The 23,670-nt window shown below is 38.0% G+C and overlaps 1 protein-coding gene across 1 annotated transcript; it reads right to left on the bottom strand.

Annotated features, from left to right (window-relative positions):
• Window positions 1–986: 986 nt before the first annotated feature.
• On the bottom strand, window positions 987–3,648 carry LOC143577302 (PLASMODESMATA CALLOSE-BINDING PROTEIN 1-like). Its single transcript, XM_077061167.1, has 4 exons — window positions 3,496–3,648; window positions 3,170–3,412; window positions 2,953–2,986; window positions 987–1,495 (listed from the first exon to the last, which is right to left on the bottom strand). The coding sequence occupies exons 1-4, from the start codon at window positions 3,557–3,559 to the stop codon at window positions 1,234–1,236; spliced, it is 603 nt and encodes a 200-aa protein (XP_076917282.1). The 5' UTR covers window positions 3,560–3,648; the 3' UTR covers window positions 987–1,233.
• Window positions 3,649–23,670: the final 20,022 nt, after the last annotated feature.

Here is a 23,670-nt window from a genome sequence, read left to right as displayed (position 1 = left end):
GTACCTTTTCATTGTTATATGTTTTTTTTTTAAAATAGGCTAACTTATTATACCTCTAATTTTACCCTTTAATCTTCACATATATCAACTAAAAAACAATGTTTTCATGACCGGACCGATTACTAAACCCGACTGCCTATTTAAAACTTTAAGATATATTTGTAAACATAATATGAAACTACTTTATATTTCCTCTTCATCTTTTACTACAAACTAATCCAAAAATTAGCACTCTCTCATACGAATTAACTTGATAAGGGAAAACATGAAATAAACAACTCAAACTTACAAAGAGCATCAATTAAGTTACAAATAAAATTACAAGGCCCATAGGCGGTCAACGATAAGGTCTTGATGAGCCACATATTGTGGCAAACGGTTGTAAGCGGTTTGACCAAGCTATCAAGTCTAAATTCCATCATTTAAGGCTCCGGTTTCACCCAATAAGACTTTCTCGATGTCCTAAATAATTTAGTTTTGAAATTTCAAAAACTTGACAAACCTGCCAAATCTAAAATAGATAAAAGAGTTCTCCGATTCCACCCAATAAGACTTTCTCTGTGCCCTAAATAATTTAGTTATAATTTCAGAAATTTGACAAACCTGCCAAATCTAAAATAGATAAAACATTTCTATTGTAATCATTTTAACATTCAAAAATTCAATAAACACTTTTCTCCGTTAGAGTATGCATAATGGGGCGACAATTTGCTCAAAATAGGGCGATAAGTGAAGAAAACACCGCCCCACCTAGGCGATAGGGAGGGCGGGGCGGGGGGCGACGGGTTTTTATCACCTGTATATGCATGATATATATATATATACATATACATCCTTAAAACAAAATTCTTATATTTGTTGATTGAACACCAAATGTCATAAATCGTCCCATTTTGTAGCCCCTTCGTTACTATTTTATTACTGGCGGTGCATCATTTTATATTAGCCAGTTTTCAGGGACAAAGATTGCGAAAATTTCTTAAAAGGAATCATGAAAAGATTAGTGAGCCCACCCACAAACACTCATTCACAGATGACAGCCTCATTTCAAAAGGCATAAATTCCCCACAAACAAAAAGTAAGTAGATTACAAAAAAAAATATAATGGAATACAGCTGCTGATCGTAATCGATTCCATACTACAGTCTTCATTGTCGATCCACCGCTTAAATTACATCCAGATTCGTAGACAGATCACAACCACTCGTTCAAAGTTCAAACCAACCGTTGTTGTTACATCAACCTTAACCATAACATCAAACCCGCAACCAAGAGCGTCAGTGAGGTCAATGAGTTTAAACACTCGGCTCCACTGTTGTCAGATGTTGGACCGAGTCCCCCAAATGGTGGGCTCAATATGCCCGTACCAGTACCCGTGCCACCAGTACCTGTGCCAGTGCCACCAGTACCGATCCCTGTTCCCGTGCCAGTTCCTGTGCCTGTTCCAGTTCCTGTCCCGGTACCGGGTGGTGATGAGGTGGTTGGGGTTGTAGAGCTGAAAAAACAAAAAAGAATCACAAGAAAATATTAGAAAAGAATGTTTCTAAAAGTAGAAAGTAGCAACAAGGTTTTAAAAGACCACTAAAGTATATATATCTAGTTTTGTTTGGATGATAGTTTTGTTTACTAAACAAATAGACACAAATTTACCTGTTAATTTCCGTGTCTAAATAGGTAAAATACGAATTTAACTACCTGGTTAGATTTTTATAATTATCCTAAACAGGTTGTCAAATATGTGTTTCTAAACAAACAGCTCTTATCGTGTTTTATCGTGTATATCAGGTAATAACAGATTTGTGTATGGGATACAGGTACACGATAAGTTTTCGTGTCGTCTACGGTATACACGATATGTCAGCCCTGAAAGTGAGCTGTATTAGTTACTATTTTATCATGGTATTATGTTTAATAATGCTGGTGGGGCCCATTTGACCAGATAGTCAAAGATGGATTTCCGTTCATGCCCATTGATTTATTTATATTTGCACTTAAAAAATAAAAACACTATAGCAACTGAAAGCACAAAGTGACCTAACATGACCTTTGCTTGATATATTATCAAATAATAGGAACAAACAAACAAACATAACATATGGGATATCATGATCTTGATTTCTTGACAGCTCACATGTGTACTGAATAATTTTTGTACCTAATCTTTAAATGTTAGATCTAATTTTACAAGCATAGTACAACTTTAAATGCATAATGACAAAATGTATTAACAACATTTCTGAAACTTTTGAGTGAAGTGAGAAGAGACAGTGAGAGGCCCATTACAACTTACAAGCACTAATCTAAAAAAGCAAAAAAATGTTTCAGAGCTGAAAGTACTAGATACAGAGAGTGGCTTGTACATTATGCATAAAAAGAAGTAAAAACGTATAAATTGATCTGGATTTTGAAATTTTTGGTCTGGAAAAATGGGTTTCCTCAGAAACATCATTTTTGAAATCTTTAGATCAATCAAAAAGTAAACTTTCTTTAGATTTCCAACTTTTTTAGTTCAAAAAATAAATTTTTAGCATACAAAAACAGCTAAAAATTGGATCTTTTTGCTTCAAGAGGCATATACACATAACTTTTAACACCAAAAAAGATGAGAAAACAAACAAAAACTAATTTTAACAAGTAAAAACTACTAAAGGTTGAACCTTTTTGCATCAAGAAACATACCCACATAGCTTTAACACAACCATGATGAGAAAACAAACAAAAACCAATTTTAACAAGCAAAAAACTACTAAAAATTGAATCTTTTTGCATCAAGAAACATACCCACATAGCTTTAACACCAACCATGATGAGAAAACAAATTTTAACAAGCAAAGACAACTAAAAAATGAATCTTTATGCATCAAGAAACACACCCACAAGAAAAAAAACAAGATCAGTTATAAAGATGCTAAATTTATAAACTTGGTAGTTAAAAGTAAAAAAAAAACTCACCTTGGGCTACTAGCATAACAAGCAGAAGTGGCACCTGCAACTCTCAAAAAAAAAAAAATTCAGCAATGAACAACATTTACTGCACAAGGTACTAGTTCCAAGTTCTAACACATTTGGTGTGGTTGTTGGTGTACAACTTTTAATGCAATTGGTACAACCCACTAAAGCAGTGATAATAATAATAATAATAATAATAATAATTAAGAAAATGGAATACCCGGAGGGGCTGTTTGGCTAACAGCAGCTGTGCCTGAAAACTCACAAGTACCAGGACCTTGACCCTTCCTTTGATAATAACTGTTAACAGCATAATTACAGTGGTCTTTAACAGTATTAGGGTTAAAACAAGCAGCATTTTGAAGGATTTGAGCACAGTCAGCACCATTTCCACAAGCATAGTCTATGTTCTTTTGAAGAACTGAGTCACTTAATGCAGAGTTGCATAGACAATATGCTGCACCTGTTGATAACACATAATAAAAGTTGTTATGTTTATTGGTTTAGAGTTAAATGAGTTGAATATAAGATGAAATATATTCTTACTTGAGTAGTTAACCATGGCTAGAAAGACTGCCATGGGGAGTAGAAGTAAAGAGAGAGGTGCCATGGTTTGGTTGTGGTCAGATGGGTTAGATGGGTGGTTTGATTATGATGGGTTGTGTTGTAGTGTTAAAAGGTGTTTGGTTTGGTGTGTACTGCAAGAGTAGAGAGAGAGAGAGTTAGAAGTGATCAGTGGTGTTTGGTTTTCTATATAGGATGGGTCGGTGGTGTTATAATAATAATAATAATAATAATAATAATAATAATAATATAATATCCACTTTTTTCAAGACAACGGATATATTTGCACTAACTTAATAATAATAATAATAATATAATATCCACTTTTTTCAAGACAACGGATATATTTGCAGTAACTTCTGAATAACCCATGGATATTCACGCATTATTTTTCATTTATACAGTTTGTATAGGGTTATACGGACCGTGTAAAATCAGAGTTGTTGAACAACTATACAACTTGTATAGGACCTGAAAAAGCTTGTTTTTATGTGTTTCCTTCGTACACTTGTTAGTCTTGCGTAGCCTATATAATCCGTATAGATATGTACAGTCATCATGAGGGTGGTGTATGAAGATTACATCAAAAAACAAAAACCCTAATGTAACTTTAGGAAATTTAGTAAGTTAAATGAAGATTTAAGTATTTAATGAAACTCTTATATGGGGTATTAAAAATAACTCTTGAGTAGAGTTTTATTTATGTTAGTTATTGAGTTTTTTTTTTATATTTATGTCTCAAGTTAAGTGAGACCCTTCATCTATCGGTGTTTCTAGTATAAATTAATGAAATGCTTATGTGCGTTGAGAAAAAGAAGAGAAGTCTTGGAACTAAAAATATAATAACAGAAAATAAACCTTAGTATAGTTTTTTTCTTAAAAAATATTAGAGAGGGGTACTCTTTAAACTTCATCTTCATATTTTCAAGTTCTAAAACATTAAACTATCTAGTATAACCTCGGGCACACGACCTTCCCTAGCAATACCCACTGCTTCGGCTGTTGTATCCTAGAAGACTGGTGAGATTTTTAGTAAATACCCAAAATCTGTTTTAAGGGACCTGTGTTTAACACGAATCCTCAGTCACAACCGTCAACAATAGTTTGTTCGTTCCTGTAGCAAGTGATCATACAAGAAGATACATTTCAAGTACTCATTAAATATTACATAAAAGATTGTTCAAAAATACGAGATTCAAGGAGCTTAGTCGAAGACCAGAAGAGAACACAAAACGAAACTATTACATGAATAGTAACAATAGTAAAGTAAGTAAACTTCATATTGATGCTTACTTGTAAATTGATTTAATTATATGAATCCCAAAATCTCCCAATTCTTCCACTTGTTTTTAGTGTTCCACATCATGTAATGTGTATGGAGATGCTGTCCATTTTTGTTTCACATGCTACCTTAAATTTCAAACTCATTATTTTATTTATATTGTGCTTCTTTTGGCCATATTAGGCTAATAATATAATATAAAATAATGTTTATATTTATATACTTAGGAGGGAGGAGTGGTGGATGTGATAAAATTTCTCATCATACACCTCACCCAATTAAATGGTGTCACATCATCAACCTCAAATCTATCATATGTGATGGTTTTTACTAGGGGTGATGGTGTGATGTGATGGAATTTTTTTTAATAAAATATAAATAAAAATAAAACAATATTGCATTAAATAAAAAATAAAACAAGAATACATTAAATAAAAACAACTAAATTAAAAAAACTGATAAAAAAAAACCTACGGCCCTTCCCAACCCCACTTGTCGCATATATCGCGTTTGCGTTGAATTAGGATCGATTTAAGGGGTTCCTCAAGATGATGTGCGGTTGTAGGATGAAAGTTAGATCAGCGTTTTTTTTTTGTTTTCATTCAAATGGTTGATGTACGTCTCCTCACGTTTCATTTTTAAAATATGAGCATGTTTCTTTCGCTCCTTCGTCTCGACCATTTCTGCCATCTTAGCCGACTTGTATTCGATGAAGTTTTCGGCCACCGCTTCCTTTCCAAGTCTTGACGGTTCCCCACTTTTCTTGCGATTCGGGCGTGTGGGTGTGGGTATGTCTTCGTCGGGATTGTCTTCGGGTTCCTCGTTCAAGTTCATGTTCGGCATGTTGCATGACAAGCCGCCGGTAGACGTTGTGTAGTCCCTGGACTCGAAAGTTTTTGATCTTTTTGAACAAGATCCTTTTTTTCTTGGAGCTGTTGGTCGGTTCAAATCGACCAACGGAATCGGTTCCCACTTCGCGTGACGTCTCGCAATCTCCCACGCTTCCAAGTGTTACATTTGTAAACTCGGACATATTCGCGCAAAGCGTTCTTTATGATAGTTGTCTCGCTCGATCCGCTTTGTGGAGTTTGGGACTACAAAACATTTAGAAAAAATATATATATCAAATTGTAAAAATAAAGTACTAGATTATAAAATAAATAAACTAAAATAGTTACCTCCTGGAAGTAACAAGCATTAAATTTTGACATTTTTCGATTCAAATCTCCCCACTTGCCAATCATTTGATCCTTGTTTCGTTCGGTTGCGCCGGGAAGTTGCGAAAAATGCTCTTTAATACGTTTCCATAACGCTTCTTTTCTTTGTTGGTTGGAGTGTTTTTTTGATTCGGAGCAATGCAAATAAGCCTTGGTAAAGGCGACTTCCTCATCGGCCAACCAACGCCGATTACCTCTTTGATGCGGCTCCTCATCCGCAGATTCATCTTCATCTAAAGTTTGCACTTCGTGACGAAAAGCACTTGCAAATTGATGTATAACCTCGTTATCGTCTAGAGGATCGACGGACATTTGAGACGATTGAGATTCAAACATTTGAAAAGCATTATTTGGATAATTTTGGGTAGAAAAAGGTGGAATAAAATGTTGGTTTTGATACGATTGGTTTTGGGACGGTTGATAATAACGTTGTTGTTGGGAAGGCTGTTGATGGTTTTGGGACGGTTGAAAAGGTTATGGATAATAAGGTTGTTGTTGGGTAGGTTGGTTTGTGTCGGGTTCGTTTTGTAAGCGAAATCTCGTCGGTCCGCCTAGATTTTGTCGAACCTTTGGTCGGGTTTGGGTTTTCTTTGAACCCGACCTACGTTTCTTAGAACCCTCCATTTGATATGTTAAAAATGGTGTGTGTAGTAGAAGATTTTGAGTTGGATTTATGTATGTTTTGAAGATATATTGTAGTTATTTATATAGGTAAAATATGTTTTTTTTTAATTTCCCAACGGTCCTCCCTCCTCATCCAATGGTCATCCCCAACGGCTCAATTCCTTGGTTTTCACCCCATCACACGCGTGATGGCCATCACGCAATGTTCCTCCCTCAAGCTTGACAAGGGGGTATTTGGGTTCGAGTCAAAATGTTTTGGATCAAAATAGGTTTGGATAAAATTATTTGTCAATTATTAATACATTTATAATCATATGAAAAATCTCTTCACATACAAATATCGATCATGTTAAAACCTAGCAACCCCCGTAGCCGCACACTCTTAATTGCTAGTATAATTTTATAACGGATAATTTAGAGAAGATCATAAGGTCTAAAGTGTGACATTTTTGTCGGGGTTCATAATTAAAAAAGATTAAAAGTGTGACATGATGTCCAACCAATACATTTCATGCCGATCCTTTTAGGCCAAGTGTAGTGGGCTATAACTTGGGGCGAGAAGGGGCGACAAATGACGCAAACACCGCCCCGAGGGCGATATTTGGGCGATTAGGGGCGGGAGCGGGGTTAGTTTGTCGCCGGAAGAGATGGAGATTATTATTATATTATATATTATTATTATATTACTTATTATATTACTATTGTATATATATATATATGTATATGTATATATGTTGTGTGTGTATATATGTATATGTATATATGTTGTGTGTGTATATATATATGTATTTGTATATGTATATTATTTGTGTGTGATATATATATATATATATATATGTATATGTATATGTATATATGTTGTGTGTGTATATATGTATATGCAAAATGAATCCTAGAAACAACCCGAACCAACCGAACCACCTATTCCTTCATTTCGGTCAACACCATGGTTTGCAAAACCAACCGAACGTGAACATACAATGGAACCCGATGAACCTAAACCAACCGAGCTAACTGTTTCAATTTCCCGACCCGAACCTAAACATGTACGCCAACCGAGCTATATGTTTTTTTATATTTTTAGTTATTTATTTATTTTAGTTATTTTTTTTTGGTATTTCTTTTTAATTTTAATGCATTTTTATTTAATTATTTAAATAAATTGTTTTTTATTTGATTAGTTTAATTATAAAAAGAAAATATTAAAAAAAGATACTGTAGGCCCAACTTGTAGCCCCTACACCATTACACCTCAAAAACAAATTCGCCCCTTTTGCTGACTGGGCGTCACGTATCACAATTCAACCCCAATTGTAGCCCCTCCACTACACATAGCCTTAGTTTCATTTGATTTTAACCTTTTCTTTTTGTTGTTAGAAATAGAAAGGTGATGGGTTGAAATGGAAAGTTTATATTATAAAAAAGGAAGAAAGTGAAGCAAACATTAAAGATTGACGTATATTATTTAAAATTCTTTAATTTATTTTTTAATAATTAACATACCCTCTAGTAATACTCCTAAAATCCATACAAATGTTTACTATAATATATGAGACTCAAACTATAAACATATTTGTTTTGAAGTTTTGAACAAATGTGAAATAAATATATAATGTCAGGCGTAAAAAATCACCATCGTCGTCTTACTCAGTAAATTTTATCAATAGCAAATCCATAATAGGGTCTGGTAAGATGTAAACAATTTTACCTCTACCCTGTATGAATATAGAGACTGTTTTCAGTGAGACCCCCGGCTCGATAGTAGTTTTGTATTAAGCTGATAAGACACATAATACTCAACCATCGAGAACCCGGCCGATCGATGTATGCACTCTTGTCTTTCGGCTATCAACACCACTACATGATGTCTGATTAACCTTTCGTCACTTTTAACGTTATTTTCACGAAATTAATTAAATAACGTCAAAGTTAATGCAATTTCACTTTTGCCTACCTGATGACCCACACATATATACATTATATGCACTCACTGTGACACCACAAACCAGGCATAAAAAATAAATGAAATTAAATATTAAAATAGACGAACGTTCTAGATTTATCAACATTATGGAGTTGGGTTTGATAAGTGGACAGATAATATATGAATGGTTTTAAGTATATTATATTTAGGTTACACCAAATATTATACTGATTTGTACCATGATACATTTTCATTTGACTACTTGGTTTTTTTAAGAGCTTACCACATATTTAATGTCAATGTGACATGTCAATAAAAATATAAGAGAATGTGTTATCACTAATCATTGTCACCTTCTTTGATTTTGATTTTGTTCAAAAGTCACGCCTAGTTTCCTGAACAGGGTTGCATTTACAACATACTTAATAAAGCCAAACAAGCTAAAATAAAAATCTTATAATACAAAAAAACGTAGTAATAAAACTTGTCTAAATAAAAGATTGTCATTGTGTTCGAAAATAGATTGTCGGGACTTCATCTTCAACGTGAGAAACCGACTAAAACTTGATCTTCAATAGGAATGATTGCATATCCACCTCTTCGATGTGATTGTTGTCCATCATTATTTTGTTCGAAAAATATCCGCCATCAAGTTATAAAAATTGTGTTAGAGTAAACTGTGGTTTTCGTCCATTTGGTTTGTCAAAATCTACGGTTTTAGCCAAATAGTTTCAAATTTGCGATTTTCGTCCTTGATGTTCCATTTCACTTGCTATTAAACCCAAATTCATTAACCATGTTAAGTCTGGTCGTTAGACTCATCAGCGTGTCATTCATGTGAGGGACATATTTGTCCTTTTTCTTCCCAAATAGACCCAGTCCTAATTTGCAAACCCCCTTATGTGAGGGGCTGGGGTGTATTTGTGTGTGTGTGGGGGGGGGGAGTCATGTTGATGAGTTTAATGACTAGACATAACTGGGTTAATGAATTCGAGTTTAATTGCAAGTGAAATGAAACCACATTGATGAAAATTGCAAATTTGAAACTATTAGACTAAAACCGCAGATTCGAGCAAACCACAGAAACGAAAACCGCACTTCACTATTGTGTTGATTATTAAGCTATTTGTTTTAATTGCATTCACTTTTAATTGTGTTTATCAGTTGCTTGAATATGCTATTAATTTAATGCTTTTGATCATGCACTTATAGATTGAGAAATACAATGTGTATTTAATATGTTTTAATGTCTATTAATGCTTATCAGGACAGGTTGTTGTGTTAATTACATTTATTGTTTCATTTGAGGCATGAGCATGAACAAAATCAATTGTTTGAGCTTCAGAGTCGTCATGAACATGCAAACCAATTAATTACATTTTATAATGATATAAATAGTAAATAAATTACACATTATTGTTTTTTTAAGCTCAGCCCCTCTAGACCGATTGCCAGCCCGACCTGACTAACCCGTAAAACCCAAGCTGACTAAGTCCACAAGTTTTTAATATGATAACCCAAACTTGTAATACAATATCAAATTCATACCGACCGAAGTCTCATGGTGTCACCGCAGCTACATATGTTTTCCTTTCACTCAACATATACAGGTCCCCTACCATAGAATATATTTTTTAACAATTAAAAGAATATAATGTTAATTACATTTTAGAATTGCCAAGAGGAATAAATGAACTATATTAAAAATTAAAAATTCAAAAGTAGGAATGATAAAAGTTGGAAGTATTCTCCAAAATATGCCATTTTTTATGAGGTGGCTTTTGCATTACTTTAGCTACAAAAGAAGTGTGTGTTCATTGAAGAATTGAAAATAATGGCATTTTCTAGACTTTGGAATCTTATAAGGCCAACACTAATTTGTATATGTCTTTAAACTTCTAAGAATTTTAATACACAATAAGTCAATAACACAAAGCTGTTTTTAGCATTAAAATTTTGATTAATAATTTCAGTTGATACTAAAATATGCTAATAATATGAACCTACATAAGTCGTCGAATGAGATGGTCTATGGTTAAAAAATGCGTGACAACAATATTCGAAATATGTTAATCTTGACATTCGTTTTCGTTATCTTCACATTACGATTCAGTTTATTCATGTTACTCTATATAACAATATTCATATTCACTTTAGTGAAAAAAATCATGTAACATTTGCATTACATTACATTAGTGTTGCCTATTAATTAATTGTATCAAATTATATCAAACTTGTTACAAATTGTTATTGCATGTTGCAAAAGTTTATAAGTTCACTATATTGTATATATAAATGTAGGGTTTAGATCAAATACAAAATGAAATTAACGTGCTAATTGTGGAAATCAAGTAGACAATTATATATACAAATAGAGTAATTATGTAATTACATCATTGAATAATTATATAATTACTCTACTTGATTCTTACAATTGACACATTAATTTTGTTTGTACGTTATCTTTCCCCTATAAATGTAATATCGATATATTTTGATGTATTTAATATTATTTCATATAAACATTTTCCAAACTAATTATATATTACCATAACATGTTTACTTTTTTCTATTTACGTGGAAAAAAGCCCATCTTAATGGCCCAAAACCATTAGTGGGTTAACAAATATTTGCTAAATTGACCCAATTTAATCATTAGAACCATTTTAGAATTTTAGACCAAGGCTGTTTATGGGTTGATTTAAACCAATGAAACTATTTAAATTGGTTCTCAGTTTGCTATAAACTAAATCTAACTATTTCACCCTCTCACTGAACAAATGATGTAACATCGTGGAAATTTCGAGTTAAAAATGTTAACTTTTCAAAGTCAAGGGACTGAAAATGCCAAATTCCAAACCTTAGGGTTTAATGTGAAAATTCTGATTACCTTGTCCTATCGCGATACGCGACGGACAAAAGATAAGCCCATCGCGTACCGCGATAGGGCTTCTGACACAGCATGACACGTGTGCCACGTGGCACACGGTGGCACCACCTGCTGCCACGTGACAACACTGCTGCCATGTGTCGCCACGTGGCATACCTACTGTCTGATTCACCAAGGCTACGTCGCGGTACGCGACGGGTGCTTTGAAGGCGGTCGCGTGTAACCCCCCGACCAAAGGCGGATTATACATCGGGGCGCCACATATTGCTTCATTACTCGCGACACTATTGGTGTCAATATTTATTAATACACATTTTATCGCGCACGCGCAGCGGGGAAAATAAAGAACATAAATCAAACATAAATCAATATATTATAAATTATAACATTCAAACAACATTAACTTGTCTTGATACATTTTAATTCTAGGTCCAAAAGTAAAAACGTCCTACGTGTCCACAAGCTCCAAAACAGCTACTGCAAACCTGAACATGTGTTAAAATAAACGTCAAACACTTGCGTGTTGGTGAGAAATCAAGTTTAATACAATACATAGATAGCCATAAATCTGCGCGCAACACGTGTATGTCTGGTGTTTAACAAGGGTGCAATCAGATTGTGATCAAGCCTAGATAGATCATAGCTCATAGTTCATAGTTCAATCCGTGCTCCCAATTGAGCACAAAAACGAGAAAACATCTGTGCAAGTGTAAACAAAGAAAACCGTAAACGATAGGTCTCCCGTGTTCATCTAATGGTACCATGAAAACTTCGGAATAGGCCGAACAAAGCGGTTAATGATACACACATACAAATAAACAGCCAAGTAAACGTCCTCAACACATGGGATACTGCGCGACTAAAGTTCATAAACAGTTTAAGACTCAAGTTTTGTATGAACACATGAACATCCCAAAGCATTTAAAATAAAAAGGGATTAGATACGAGATAACTCACTTGATAAACGATGCGGTGTAAGATAAAGCAAGAACCAACTTTAAACAAGCACAAGTTAACCTATAAACAAGATTATTGTTTTAATGATTTGTTTTAAGTCTTGATTATAAGTTAGCATAATTAATAAGTTATTATATATAATATATTACCGGAAAACAGGGCAGAGGAGAGGAGAAAACGGAGGCAAGAGAGGAGGGAGGCGGCTGAAGAACAACGGCAGAGAGCAAAAAGGGAGGAAGAGAATAAGTGTAGTGTGTGAAGTGTTAAGAAAATAGTACTATATATAGGCAAACCCTAGGGGACACAAACCCTAGAAAAGATCTCCAAAAGTAAAAGAAAAGATATCAACAGTAAAAAGTTTTGAAAAGTAAAGATATCAAAAGATATGGCAGCTGCAGGGGACAAGAGAAAAGCTGACAGGGAACAGCAACAGGCATGGGCGGATCAGATAAAGGTACTGGATAAAGCATGAAAAAGCAGATCTCAAAAGATAATGTCAGTCACTTTTTCTACCAACCAATGGGGTTGGTACGCATGCTGCGCCGAAAGTAACTATTCAGACATTAGATAGGTTAGGTCAACAGCTCAGAAGAAAAGACATGACAAAAGCAAACGGCTAGAATAAACAGAAGATACAAGGGTTAAGCGCGGGAAGGCTGAGTGCGCGAGCGCGAAGGCTGGCACAACAATCCTTAGCGCACTGCGGGAAGAATCACAAATCCTTAGCGTGCTGCGTGAAGAACTAGAATTCTAAGCGCATCGCGGGAAGAACATACATTCTTAGCGCATTGCGGGAAGAACATGCATTCTTAGCGCGCTGCGAGAAGAGTTCTCTTCACGCATCGCAGGAACAAGATGTCTTCACGCAGGCTTCCATGTAAGGAGTCTGGCGCGTGGAGCTGCAGACATCCTTAGGCGGGAAGAACCAAAGGACAAGCAAAGAGTTAAGGAAAGGGTTCAAGGCTTAAGGGCGGGACGGCGACAAGAGGGAAAAGAAGGCGGAAAGAGAGGAGAGGGACGGAACGGCGGAAAGAAAGAGAGAGAAAGAGGCGGGAGGGAAAAGTATATTATTATTATTGAAAGTAAAATATAAGTATAAATAAATATTAAATCATAAAAGAAAGAGATCGGGTCAGAGAAACGGGTACCTGGGTCGGGTCGGATCGGGCAGATGTCACAGTCTCCCCTACTTTAAGAAATTTCGTCCCGAAATTTATCTCGAAGTAGGTTGCGCAGAGAACAGGTGCGGGTACTTGATCTTCATTTGATCTTCCCTTTCCCATGTAAACTCGGCTCCGCGCTTGGACTCCCAGCGAACTTTCACGATAGGGATACGACTGCGCTTGGTTTGCTTAACCTCGCGATCCATAATCTCAACAGGCTTCTCAACGAAATGCATAGTTTCATCAACTTGAACTTCATCAAGTGGAATGTGAAGGTTCTCGTCAGCTAAACACTTCTTGAGATTGGATACATGGAACGTTGGATGCACATTACTGAGCGCGGGCGGCAGGTCAAGTCTGTAGGCAACTTTTCCCACGCGCGCGAGAATCTTAAATGGTCCAACATAACGAGGAGCAAGCTTACCTTTCTTCCCAAAGCGGACAACACCCTTCCAGGGCGACACTTTGAGGAGAACAAGATCACCAACTTGAAATTCGAGAGGCTTTCGCCTGCGATCTGCGTAACTCTTCTGTCGGCTTCTGGCAGTCAGCAGATGATCACGGATCTTGGCGATTTTATCGGTTGTCTCTTGAACAAGTTCGGGTCCTGTGATTTGAGTTTCACCCACTTCGCTCCAACAGATCGGGGAGCGGCACTTACGACCGTAAAGTGCTTCAAATGGGGCCATACCGATACTGGAATGATAGCTGTTATTATAAGAGAACTCGATCAAAGGCAGGTGCGAATCCCAATTACCTCCAAAATCAAGAACACAAGATCGGAGCATATCCTCAAGAGTTTGAATAGTTCGCTCAGACTGTCCATCAGTCTGAGGATGATATGCCGTACTCATGTCCAAGCGAGTTCCTAGCGCAGATTGGAGAGATTTCCAAAAGCGAGATATAAAACGGCCATCGCGATCGGATATGATGCTCAAAGGAGTACCATGGCGGCAGACAATTTCCTTGACATAAAGCTGCGCGAGCTGCTCAACACGGTAGTTTTCACGAATGGGCAGAAAGTGAGCAGACTTAGTCAATCGATCCACTATTACCCAAATGCTATCATGTTTGCTTGCTGTCAAAGGTAACTTGGTAATAAAGTCCATCGCTACACATTCCCATTTCCACGTAGGAATTTCTGGTTGTTCGAGCAAACCAGATGGGCGTTGGTGTTCAGCTTTCACTTTAGAACAAGTCAGACATCTAGCTACGAACACAGCAATATCCTTTTTCATACCGGGCCACCAATAAGTAATGCGCAAATCCTTGTACATCTTATCAGCGCCAGGATGAATAGAATACCGAGATTTGTGCGCTTCACTCAGGATATCAGCGCGAAGATTCTCATCAAAGGGAATCCAGATGCGATTAAGATAGCAGAGAATTCCACTCAGATTAGGGACAAAGAGTGCTTCCGCGCCACACGCTAACTCGGCGCGAAGGTTACCGTTACTGATGGATGCGCGCTGCGCGTCACGAATACGCGATTCAAGGTTGCTTTGAATCGGCGCGAAGTGAAGCTGGGTGCGCGGCAAGATACAGTTAAGCTGGCAGGGTTTTCGGCTGAGCGCATCGGCTACCACATTAGCCTTACCAGGATGATACCGGATCTCACATTCGTAATCGCTGATGAGTTCGTTCCATCGGCGTTGCCTCATGTTAAGTTCCTTTTGATCAAAGATATGCTGAAGGCTTTTATGGTCAGTGTAGAGGATACACTTAGTACCATAAAGGTAGTGTCTCCAGATCTTCAAGGCAAAAACAACTGCACCAAGCTCGAGGTCGTGAGTTGTATAATTCTTTTCATGAACCTTGAGTTGCCTTGATGCGTAAGCGATAACCTTGCCTCGTTGCATAAGAACACAACCGAGACCTTGGTTGGATGCATCGCAATACACGACAAAATCATCATTACCCTCAGGTAGCGCAAGAACAGGAGCTTCACACAACAAACGCTTGAGCGTTAGAAAGGCTTCTTCTTGCTTCGAGCCCCAAATATACGGTTTACCTTTGTGCGTTAGAGCTGTTAAAGGCAAAGCGATCTTCGAGAAGTTCGAAATGAATCGCCGGTAGTAACCAGCTAAGCCCAGAAAGGAACGGATCTCAGAAGGAGAGGATGGCGTAATCCAGTTCTTGATTGCTTCAATCTTGGATGGGTCGACATGAATACCCATCTTGTTAACAACATGACCAAGAAACTGTACTTCATCAGACCAGAATTCACACTTGGAAAGCTTAGCATAGAGCTGCTCGGTTCGGAGCTTTTGCAATACCAATCGGAGATGTTGCTCATGCTCGGCCTTGGTCTTAGAATACACCAGAACATCATCGATAAACACGATCACGAATTTATCCAAGAAAGGCCTACACACCCGATTCATTAGATCCATGAAAACGGCGGGTGCGTTGGTTAAACCGAAGGACATGACCAAGAATTCAAAATGGCCATAACGAGTTCGAAAAGCAGTCTTCGGAACATCTTCATCGCGGATGCGCAACTGGTGATAGCCAGAGCGGAGATCAATCTTCGAGAAACAAGAGGCACCTTGGAGTTGATCAAAGAGGTCGTCAATACGCGGTAAGGGATACCGGTTTTTAATGGTGAGTTTGTTCAACTCGCGGTAATCAATACACATGCGAAACGATCCATCTTTCTTTTTAACGAACAACACCGGAGCACCCCAGGGCGAAGAGCTAGGGCGGATGAATCCTTTAGCGGTCAACTCTTGAAGTTGACTTGCCAATTCTTGCATCTCAGCGGGTGCAAGACGATAAGGAGATTTAGCTACGGGGGAAGCACCAGGGACAAGATCAATACGAAACTCGACTTCACGAGCGGGAGGGATACCAGGAAGATCATCAGGAAAAACTTCAGGGAAATCACGCACAACAGGGATATCGCGAAGCTTCTTCTCTTCAGCAGGTTTGACCACATGGGCTAAAAATGCAATACACTTCTTCCGCATGAGTCTTCGGGCTTCGGCGCAAGACATAAGCTTAAGACCGCGGGAGGGTTTCTCGCCGTAGATGTGAAGATCACCATTTTCTCGAGGAATGCGAATCAACTTCTTGGCGCAAATAACTTCGGCGCGATTCTTTGAGAGCCAGTCCATACCAATGATAACATCAAAGCTTCCAAGAGGCATGGGGATGAGGTCAATCAGAAAATCGTTTTCGTTAAGGTTAAGCGTGCAATCTTTAATCACAGAGTTAATTAAAACAGTTTCGCCATTAGCCAATTCAACTGAAAAATCTTCTAAGTCATCGCGCGGTCGCGCAAGCTTCTGTTCGAAGGCGCGAGAAATAAAACTTCGATCGGCGCCAGTATCAAAAAGTATAGAAGCATAAAATCCGTTAAGCAAAAATGTACCATTAACTACGTCATTATTCGCTTGCGCTTGGTGCGCGGTTATGTTAAAAGCTCGTCCACGCGTCACTTGGTTTGAAATCTGGTTCACCGGATTCGCTTGTGTGATTTGCACTTGTAGTCTCGGGCACGCGTTCCGGAAATGACTGGGATCACCGCAGTTATAGCACGACCTGGGTCGTGGGTTTTGGTAGATTGATTGTGGGTTCTGCGGGTAGACTGGTGGTGTTGGCGCAATTGGGTTGGCGGGAGGGACTCTACAGTATTCGGTTGAGTGACCAATGCGGCCACATCGGTTACATTGTCGACACGGGGTCTGAGTTGGGTGGTGAAGTCTACAGGTTGGGCAAAGGGGTTGGTTTCCTGTGTAAGGTTTCTTAGTTGGTGGGGCAGGGAGTGCTGGATTGGTTAGGGCATAGTTGTGAACTACAGGGGGAGTTGGGTAGGCTGACAGTGGGTTAGGCGTGTAAACTGGAGGTTGATAAATGGGTTGTTGGGTAATGGGCGGGTTGGTAAGCGCATAGGCTTTGCGCCTGCGCTTGAGGTTGTTACGGTTTGAGGGTTCTGGTTTGGTTTCTGTTGGTTCAGGGACAGTCTTGGTGGGTTTGGTCTTTTCTGTTCCCCGCAGGAACAGGGTTCCTGCTCTGACATGGTTGTCGCTGAGCACAGCGGCCAACTCGATGGCGTCAGAGAGGGTTACTGGGTTTCTGGCCCATACAGAATCTTGAATTTCCATGGGAAGACCCCCAAGGAATTTCTCTATGGCTCGGCGGGAAGGGGTAACAAGGTGAGGGACCAGCAAGCTTAGCTCGTGGAAGCGCGTCGCGTACTCGCGCGCTTCACCGCTGTATTGCTTAAGATTCCAAAATTCCTCCTCCAGGCGCTTAACTTCGTTGGGAGGGCAGAATTCTCGCGTAAGAATTTCCTTAAATTCCTCCCAGAGCATGCTGGAAGCAGCTTCTGCGCCACGCGCATGAGCTACTCCATTCCACCACGTAAGCGCTCTGGATTCCAGGACACTGGAAGCATATAGGGTTCGTCTGTCTGAGGGGCATTGGGTGTGAAGGAAAGTGTTTTCTATTTTCTCAAGCCACTGGAGCATCACGGTGGCTCCTTCAAGACCTGTGAACTTTGGAGGGTTACCCGCGTTAAAGGACTTAATGTTATAACTCGAGGTGTTGTTTTGGCTCAAGGCTTGGGCTATCGCGGCGGCCATTTCCTGGGAACGTTGCTGTCTACGCATGCGCGAGGCTTCTCTTCTCTGAAATCGGCGAGATAGCGGAGGCATTCTATAAAAATTTTAATTTTAGTTAATATCTTGGTTTTAGCGCAAAGTTTTAATCTTATAAAGCTTGGTTTCACGGAGTCAGTTACAGTCAACAGTTAAAGTAAAATAAATGATCCTAAATGCAGACTTAATAAAGGTAACAAATTCGAATCAAGAATCGACAATTCATGTATCACCATGACTTTCCGAATTCCCAATTTAAAATATACGAGCAAACGAGTATTGGAGATTGACGATTCATGTATCACCATGACTTTTCAATCCTCAATATAAAACATACAAGAAAATGAGTATTGGAGGTTGACAATTCATGTATCACCATGACTTTTCAAGTCTCCAACCTCAGAACATAATCGTAAATGGAAATTGAAAATCAACTATTCATGTATCACCATGACTTTTCGGATCTTCAAATCCCAACAAACGAATAGGCAAGAAAAATCAATAAAAATCGAAATTCAGCAAAAATCGAAATATCGCGAAATAAAACATAAAATCATATACTGCGCAAGTGCGAGCATATTCATAAATAACGAGTAATTAACAATAAGCGTGCAAACATGAGATTTCTCTCATGCGCGAGAAGGGACTCTTAGGTATTCTAGGCCGTTACGTCTAACCACCTATCCTAAAGTCAACGAGCTCTGATACCAATCTGTAACCCCCCGACCAAAGGCGGATTATACATCGGGGCGCCACATATTGCTTCATTACTCGCGACACTATTGGTGTCAATATTTATTAATACACATTTTATCGCGCACGCGCAGCGGGGAAAATAAAGAACATAAATCAAACATAAATCAATATATTATAAATTATAACATTCAAACAACATTAACTTGTCTTGATACATTTTAATTCTAGGTCCAAAAGTAAAAACGTCCTACGTGTCCACAAGCTCCAAAACAGCTACTGCAAACCTGAACATGTGTTAAAATAAACGTCAAACACTTGCGTGTTGGTGAGAAATCAAGTTTAATACAATACATAGATAGCCATAAATCTGCGCGCAACACGTGTATGTCTGGTGTTTAACAAGGGTGCAATCAGATTGTGATAAAGCCTAGATAGATCATAGCTCATAGTTCATAGTTCAATCCGTGCTCCCAATTGAGCACAAAAACGAGAAAACATCTGTGCAAGTGTAAACAAAGAAAACCGTAAACGATAGGTCTCCCGTGTTCATCTAATGGTACCATGAAAACTTCGGAATAGGCCGAACAAAGCGGTTAATGATACACACATACAAATAAACAGCCAAGTAAACGTCCTCAACACATGGGATACTGCGCGACTAAAGTTCATAAACAGTTTAAGACTCAAGTTTTGTATGAACACATGAACATCCCAAAGCATTTAAAATAAAAAGGGATTAGATACGAGATAACTCACTTGATAAACGATGCGGTGTAAGATAAAGCAAGAACCAACTTTAAACAAGCACAAGTTAACCTATAAACAAGATTATTGTTTTAATGATTTGTTTTAAGTCTTGATTATAAGTTAGCATAATTAATAAGTTATTATATATAATATATTACCGGAAAACAGGGCAGAGGAGAGGAGAAAACGGAGGCAAGAGAGGAGGGAGGCGGCTGAAGAACAACGGCAGAGAGCAAAAAGGGAGGAAGAGAATAAGTGTAGTGTGTGAAGTGTTAAGAAAATAGTACTATATATAGGCAAACCCTAGGGGACACAAACCCTAGAAAAGATCTCCAAAAGTAAAAGAAAAGATATCAACAGTAAAAAGTTCTGAAAAGTAAAGATATCAAAAGATATGGCAGCTGCAGGGGACAAGAGAAAAGCTGACAGGGAACAGCAACAGGCATGGGCGGATCAGATAAAGGTACTGGATAAAGCATGAAAAAGCAGATCTCAAAAGATAATGTCAGTCACTTTTTCTACCAACCAATGGGGTTGGTACGCATGCTGCGCCGAAAGTAACTATTCAGACATTAGATAGGTTAGGTCAACAGCTCAGAAGAAAAGACATGACAAAAGCAAACGGCTAGAATAAACAGAAGATACAAGGGTTAAGCGCGGGAAGGCTGAGTGCGCGAGCGCGAAGGCTGGCACAACAATCCTTAGCGCACTGCGGGAAGAATCACAAATCCTTAGCGTGCTGCGTGAAGAACTAGAATTCTAAGCGCATCGCGGGAAGAACATACATTCTTAGCGCATTGCGGGAAGAACATGCATTCTTAGCGCGCTGCGAGAAGAGTTCTCTTCACGCATCGCAGGAACAAGATGTCTTCACGCAGGCTTCCATGTAAGGAGTCTGGCGCGTGGAGCTGCAGACATCCTTAGGCGGGAAGAACCAAAGGACAAGCAAAGAGTTAAGGAAAGGGTTCAAGGCTTAAGGGCGGGACGGCGACAAGAGGGAAAAGAAGGCGGAAAGAGAGGAGAGGGACGGAACGGCGGAAAGAAAGAGAGAGAAAGAGGCGGGAGGGAAAAGTATATTATTATTATTGAAAGTAAAATATAAGTATAAATAAATATTAAATCATAAAAGAAAGAGATCGGGTCAGAGAAACGGGTACCTGGGTCGGGTCGGATCGGGCAGATGTCACATCGCGTACCGCGATGGGATCCGAAATTTCGTCTATAAATAGCAGCCAAGGGAAGCTCATTCTCACATCCTAAACATAGCTATCAAACTTCTCTCTAACATCTCTCTACACTTCCACAAACGTATTAACGATTTTCCTCGATAACCGTGACCCGATCCCTCGTTTGCGTATCAACGTTTCCTCGAAGTACGTGCCACCCTCCACCCACATTCGACCAAGGAAGGTGTTGTTCTTGAAAGGCGTACTATCAATTGTCAAGATTGGTGTCGTAGTTGGCATACCAAAGTTGATCGAGAAAGTGAAGCGGCGTTGGAGTGCTGCTCGAGTTCCTAGGGTTTCCAATACGCCAAATAAGGTTAGGTGTAACGACAAATGAATATAATATAATATTATATCAAATCCTTAAGCCTTAAGTCGAGGTTATACTCGATACCTCGATAAAAGATAAATAATCATAACAAAGAAAAGAATAAAGAAATGTATTGTAAATATGTATATATATGTGCGTAAGTATATATACTTTTTGTTATGAAATTATTATTTAAGTAATAAAGAGTATTCTTAAATAATAAAAGAAAAAGAATACGTTGCTTAGAGAAGAAGAAACGTCGGGTTTTTATATAAACTAAAGGTTTATACTTACTTTTAAACTAAAGGTTTTCAAGTAAATGAGATATATGAACTAAAGGTTCATCGAGGTATAGAACAAGACTAAAGGTCTTAAGCCGGATTGTATATCCGACTAACAGATATTTATACTCATACTATAGGTGCAAGATAAAGAAGGGAAAACCCTTGGACGGTGAATGAAGCCGATCCTAAAGCGAAAAGGTGAATACGCCCCCAAACTTTTAAAACTTGTTTTCAATAAGTCAATCATGTTATATGAAAATTGTTTACAATGAACTATGTGTAACTAAAACTGTCACACCCCAACTTAGGGCCTAGGCGTGTGACCAATAGTTGGTATTTGTTTTGTAAATACATCAGAGTTGCGGGTTTTATTTCAGCGGAAGTCTTTTAATAAAATATTATTATTTTGAAAACTTATTAAACTTTCGGGTTTAAATACCCGTTCAATGTTTATAATACATTTCTTTAAAAAAACATAACTCTTTGTAATATTTTGAAATAAAATATCTGAGCAATCAGATAGCATCTAATGACTATAACTCCAATCTTCTATTCCCCCTTGCTTGTATGTTCTAACCTTTCTTGTTTCCCTGTAACACGGGGGAAAATACGTCAGCACAAAGCTGGTGAATAACGCTGACTCTAAAATTTCTTTTTTTAATACCTTTGTGACTACTCATTAGGCACCCAACTAAATTGGGATCAAATTACCCTAAGTATCATGTACAATTAATTATATACACAATATCATTTCTCTGAACAGTCCCGTAGACCTTCAGAGGCATGTTGATGATATGCATGGCCTCGGGAAAATGCCGAGTCACCATGTATACTCTTAATCAGAGTGTCCGTTTCTTATTATTGTACACAAAGTTTTTAAGGATTCGTAAATCCTATGCAAACATTCAGACTCGTTATAAAAGGTTTGGGGCGTATTCACATTTTCTGTTTATAATCAGTTTCTGATACTGATTCCTGGTTTCTGATTCTGCTTCTTGTTTTGTTACCTCGGACCTATAGTACGAGAATAACATTTTGTATAAATAACTAGATCAACGATCTAGCTTTAGACCTTTAGTCTATTTCGTATAGCTTTAACCTTGATAAAAACGTTTGTTTATTCAAAACATTTGGACCTTTAGTCCCTTTGTTTGTTTATCATTTATATACCATGTTTCTTCTTCAAGAAGAAACATTAGTTTATCTTTACAAGAATATTATATTTCTTAATCATAAAGAAATACTATTTTAACTATAACCTTTGCTTAAAAAAAGTTATATTATTCTTAATCGTAATCAAGGTTCGGCTATAACTCCGACTATGGTCTAAGCCATTTATAATATAATAATAACTTAGACAGAACCCCTTACCTCACACGGGTATTTGGAGTTAGATATTCCTAAGTTTATATGGGCATCACTTCTACTCTATGCACTTTTATCGAGGCATTCTTGATCCACCTTTTCTTGGTACACAAATCTAGGTGATGTTTGGTCGCCGGGTCGTGCACGTACTTCGAGACGGAATGTCGGGTTTCTTTGAATGGCACACACTTCGAGGAAACACCGGGTATTTGGCACGGATTACGATGTGTTATTTGTCGGGTCGGTGGCACGCAAAACGGTGCTTGTCACGTAAATCGAGGTAGAGAGAGAGAGTGGTTGTGGTGTGCATGCAAATGAGCCGACCCCCCTATTATAGCCAAATTTGTGTCCCATCGTGGTACGCGATGGGTACCATTCTGACACGTGTCGCCACGTGCCTGACACATTCTGCCACGTGTCCTGGTATGTTGCCATGTGTCACCATAGCGTGACACGTGTCTCTGAGTCATCATGGCCCATCGCGTACCGCGATGGCCGTCTTCTTGGACTCATCGAGTAGCGTAGGTCCCTGAATATTATTTTCCACTTTTAGTCTCTTGTCTTTGATAGCTTGTCATTTCTAGTCGGGTGCTACGCACCCTCCGCTAGGACCACTTGGTGCATGATATTCATAAAAGCATATAACTATTAAAATTAATATCTCTTATAAAGAGCTTCAATTTCTTTACCACTTTTCATGTGGGATGGATTCTATTTCCCTTATTTATACCCAAGTGTAAGGCTTCCACTTTCTTACATATTTCCATGTGGGATGAAATTTCCTTCATGTAAGAAGACTTAACTTATGAAATATTTTTATTTCCTTATTTTTCTTATATTTCCTTATTTAATATTTTCTCACTACTTATCT

Source organism: Bidens hawaiensis, unplaced genomic scaffold (assembly GCF_021521415.1).
Source record: "Bidens hawaiensis isolate Kalapana, Puna unplaced genomic scaffold, B.hawaiensis_p1.1 tig00028508_1, whole genome shotgun sequence".
Taxonomy (NCBI): domain Eukaryota; kingdom Viridiplantae; phylum Streptophyta; class Magnoliopsida; order Asterales; family Asteraceae; genus Bidens; species Bidens hawaiensis.
Note: the sequence above shows the minus strand (reverse complement) of the source record. Positions and strands in the feature narration are given on the sequence as shown.